This window comes from Onychomys torridus, chromosome 10 (assembly GCF_903995425.1).
Source record: "Onychomys torridus chromosome 10, mOncTor1.1, whole genome shotgun sequence".
In the NCBI taxonomy this organism is placed as follows: Eukaryota; Metazoa; Chordata; class Mammalia; order Rodentia; family Cricetidae; genus Onychomys; species Onychomys torridus.
Window position 1 is genome coordinate 40,632,363 of NC_050452.1, and position 4,078 is coordinate 40,636,440.

At 48.9% G+C, this 4,078-nt stretch overlaps 1 protein-coding gene across 1 annotated transcript; it reads left to right on the forward strand.

The window, feature by feature from the left end:
* The first annotated feature begins 1,237 nt into the window (after window positions 1-1,237).
* On the forward strand, window positions 1,238-3,293 carry LOC118592570 (transcription initiation factor TFIID subunit 6-like). The gene is given in 2 exon segments (XM_036201649.1): window positions 1,238-1,780; window positions 1,782-3,293. Coding segments are annotated over 2 exon segments (2,040 nt in total). The 5' UTR covers window positions 1,238-1,252.
* Window positions 3,294-4,078: the final 785 nt, after the last annotated feature.

Sequence of the window (4,078 nt, forward strand, 5' to 3'; positions counted from 1 at the left end):
GATAGCTATTCCTGGTTGTCAATTTGACCTCATGTGGAATTAACTAAAACTCTAGAGATAAGTTTTGTAACCACTCTGAATCTAGAGGAACAAAACTAAATGATTACTCAGGCACACACATACAGAGAAAGAGGGGAGAGAGAGGGGAGAGTGTGGGTGGAGAGTGCAGGGCAGAGAGAGGAGGGCAGAAAGAGAAGGGCAGAGAGGGAGAGGGAGAGAGGGAGAGAGAGAGAGAGAGAAAGAGAGAGAGAGAGAGAGAGAGAGAGAGAGAGAGAGAGATCCATTCTTCCATGTCCTTTATTGAGGCTCCCACCAGAAGATGCAGCTAAGATGTAAGGTATGTTGTATTCTCACACCTCAAAACATCTGAGTTTAGGTGGGGCTTCCTACTTCAAATGATTCTATCAAGAAAATTCCCTTAGGAGAAACATCTCAGCATCTTGGGTTTTAGTTTAATTCTAAGTGGGTTTATTTTGTTGTTGTTGTTTCTTTTTACTTTTTTTCTTGATTTTTTGACACAGGGTTTCTCCGTGTAGCTTTGAGGCCTGTCTTTGAAGTCACTCTGTAGACCAGGCTAGCCTCGACCTCACAGACATCAGCCTGCCTCTTCCTCCAGAGTGCTGGTGTTAAAGCCACCACCACCCACCTTCCCCGTGTATTTTTTAAAAAAAGAAAAAAGAAAAGAACAGAAAGTTGAGTGGGTAGAGAAAGGGGATGGATCTCAAAGAAATTGCAGCTGAAGTGAATATGATAAAAATAAGTTGAACATAAATTATCAAAGAATTAACAAGAATCTTTTAATGTTGATATTTGCTAAAAATCACAGATTGACATCATTATCTGTTAAATTGTAAAAAGAAAAGCAAAAATATAAGCACACCTCAAAATATTTAGAAACAGTAAAATATTGTAGCAAAATTACTCATTTTTTTAGACAAGTTCTCACTGTATAGGCTAGGCAGGCCTAGAACCAGAACGCCTCCCAATTCAGCAGGCCATTCCCTAGGATTCTTGGATTAAAGGTGTGAGCTACCACACCCAGCTAAGCAGGGACTAGGGAAACCTTGTGGAGAATTGCCTGTGGAGTTTGGCCTCATAGTTAATTCAATCTTCCAATGGAAAGCAACTTGGAAAGAAGTGGGCATGGTCTTTAGAGACTATAAAAGGACTCTCCGGAGCACACTTGGGCAGCTTGGCTCCATCTCTCCACCCTGGGTGGCATTCTTCCAGGGACAGGAGCTGGAATTCCAGTATGGCCGAGGAGAAGAAGCTGAAGCTCAGCAATACTGTGTTGCCCTCTGAGTCCATGAAGGTGGTGGCAGAGTCCATGGGCATTGCTCAGATTCAGGAGGAGACTTGTCAACTACTGACAGATGAGGTCAGCTACCGCATCAAGGAGATTGCCCAGGATGTTTTGAAGTTCATGCACATGGGAAAGCAGCAGAAACTCACAACCTGTGACATTGACTATGCACTGAAGCTAAAGAAAGTGGAGCCACTGTATGGCTTCCATGGTCAGGAATACATCCCTTTCCAGTTTGGCTCTGGTGGAGGCCGGGAGCTTTACTTCTATGAGGAGAAGGAAGTGGACCTGAGCAATATCATCAATACCCCTCTGCCTCAGGTGCCTCTGGATGTCTGCCTCAAAGCACATTGGCTGAGCATTGAAGGCTGCCAGCCAGCTATACTGGAGAATCCACCCCCAGCACCCAAAGAGCAGCAGAAGGCTGAGGCCACAGAACCCCTGAAGTCAGCAAAGCCAGGCCAAGAAGAAGATGGACCCCCTACAAGGCAGAGGTCAAGGGGCAGCTGCAGCTGATGGTAAAGGAAAAGAAAAGCAAGCATGTCCTTTGCTGGAGGGAGCCCCTTTCCGCCTGAAGTCCCACAGCATCCATGAGCTGTCTGTGGAACAGCAGCTCTATTACAAAAAGATCACAGAAGCCTGTGTAGGATCCTGTGAGGCCAAGAGAACAGAAGCTCTGCAGAGCATTGCCACCGACCCGGGGCTCTATCAGATGCTACCAAAGTTCAGTATCTTCATCTCTGAGGGGGTCCGTGTAAATGTGGTTCAGAATAACCTGGCCTTGCTCATCTATCTGATGTGCATGGTGAAGGCCCTGATGGACAACCCCACGCTGTATCTAGAGAAATATGTACATGAGCTGATTCCAGCAGTTATGACCTGCATTGTGAGCAGACAGCTGTGCCTGCGGCAAGATGTGGACAATCACTGGGCACTCCGGGATTTTGTTGCCGGTCTAGTGGCTCAGATCTGTAAGCATTTCAGCACAACCAACAACAACATCCAGTCCTGGATCACCAAGACCTTTAGTAAGAGCTAGGTAGATAAGAAGACTCCGTGGACAACTCGATACGGCTCCATTGCAGGCCTGGCAGAGCTGGGACATGATGTGATTGAGACGCTGATTCTGCCAAGGCTGCTGCAGGAAGGGGAACGGATCTGCAGTGTCCTGGATGGGCCTGTACTGAGCAACATTGACCGTATCGCAGCAGACCATGTGCAGAGCCTTCTCCTGAAACACTGTGCCCCAGTACTGGCGAAGCTGCACCCTCCACCTGACAATCAGGATGCCTACCGGGAAGAATTTGGGTCCCTTGGGCCCCTTCTCTGCTCCCATGTGGTGAAGGCCAGGGCCCAGGCTGCTCTACAAGCTCATCAGGTCAACAGGACCACACTCACCATCACACAGCCTCAAAGCACGCTGACCATCTCTCAGGCCCCTCAGCCAGGCCCTTGTAGCCCTGGCTTAATGAAGGTTCCTGGGTCCATTGCCTTGCCCGTCCAGACACTGGTGTCTGCTGGAGGTGCTGCCCCTCCTCAGCCTTCTCCTCCTCCAACCAAGTTTCTCATAATGTCCTCATCTTCCAGGGCCTCGTCGACCCAGCAGGTCCTGTCCCTCAGCACCTCAGCTCCCGGCTCAGGCTCTACCACTACCTCTCCCGTCACCACCACAGTTCCCAGTGTGCAGCCCATCCTCAAGCTGGTCTCCACAGCTACCACCACACCTCCAAGCACAACCCCTTCGGGCCCTGGCAGTGTTCAGAAATACACTGTGGTCTCCCTTCCCCCAACAGGGGAAGGCAAATGAGGCCCTCCTACTCATCCTTCTCCAGTCCCTCCTCCATCATCTTCACCATCCCCACTTAGGGGCAGTGCCCTCTGTGGAGGGAAGCAGGACCCTGGGGACAGCCCTCCTCCAGCTCCAGGGACTCCAAAGGCTAATAGTGGCTTCCAGCCAACTGGACCTGGCTCCCCTCAGCCTGCTCTGTGATAGCCTCACATCTGCTGACCTCCTCTTGTGCAGATTCCTCCACGAACAAAGAACACAGGAGGGAGGAGGTTGTTCCCATAGTGACTCTCTTTTTACATACTGAACAGTAAGTTCCTCAGAATAAAAGTTGGATTTGTTAAAAAAAAAAAAAAAAAAAAAAAAGACACTCCAATAGCCAGCCAGGTTCATTCTTCACCAGAAGACCAGACAGTGTATTTCCAAACAGTCTGTCTCCAGAGACTGCTGGTTCTATGCACACATTGAGGATTGGACCCCAGAGATGAACTAATATTATTCTGTTCACACTAAATATTGCTGAGGCCAGAGACAAGTCTGTGGAGAAATGGAGTCAGACATTTCACAAGCCTTTCAGGAAGAACTCACCTGCTTCAGCTGCCTGAACTGCCTTACAGACCCAGTCACCATAAGCTGTGGCCACAGCTTCTGTCGAGCCTGCCTCCGCCTTTCTTGGGAAGACATCCAGCTTCCTGTCCATTGCCCTACATGTACTTCAGAACCAACACTATTCTGAAGAAGCTGGTGTCCACTGCCAGACAAGGCAGCCTCTTGAAGTACCTGAGCTCCAAGGTGCATAAATGTGGGACCCACTGAGCCATCTCTCCAGCTCTTGAATGCATTGGCACCAGAGATCACTTTCTAAATATAACACCAGTAGCGCAGACACTGAGAGAAACAATCAATCAATGGGACCTGTTGAAACTGAGAAGCTTTTGTAGAGCAAAGGACATGGTCAACAAGACAAAGCAACAGCCTACAGAATGGGA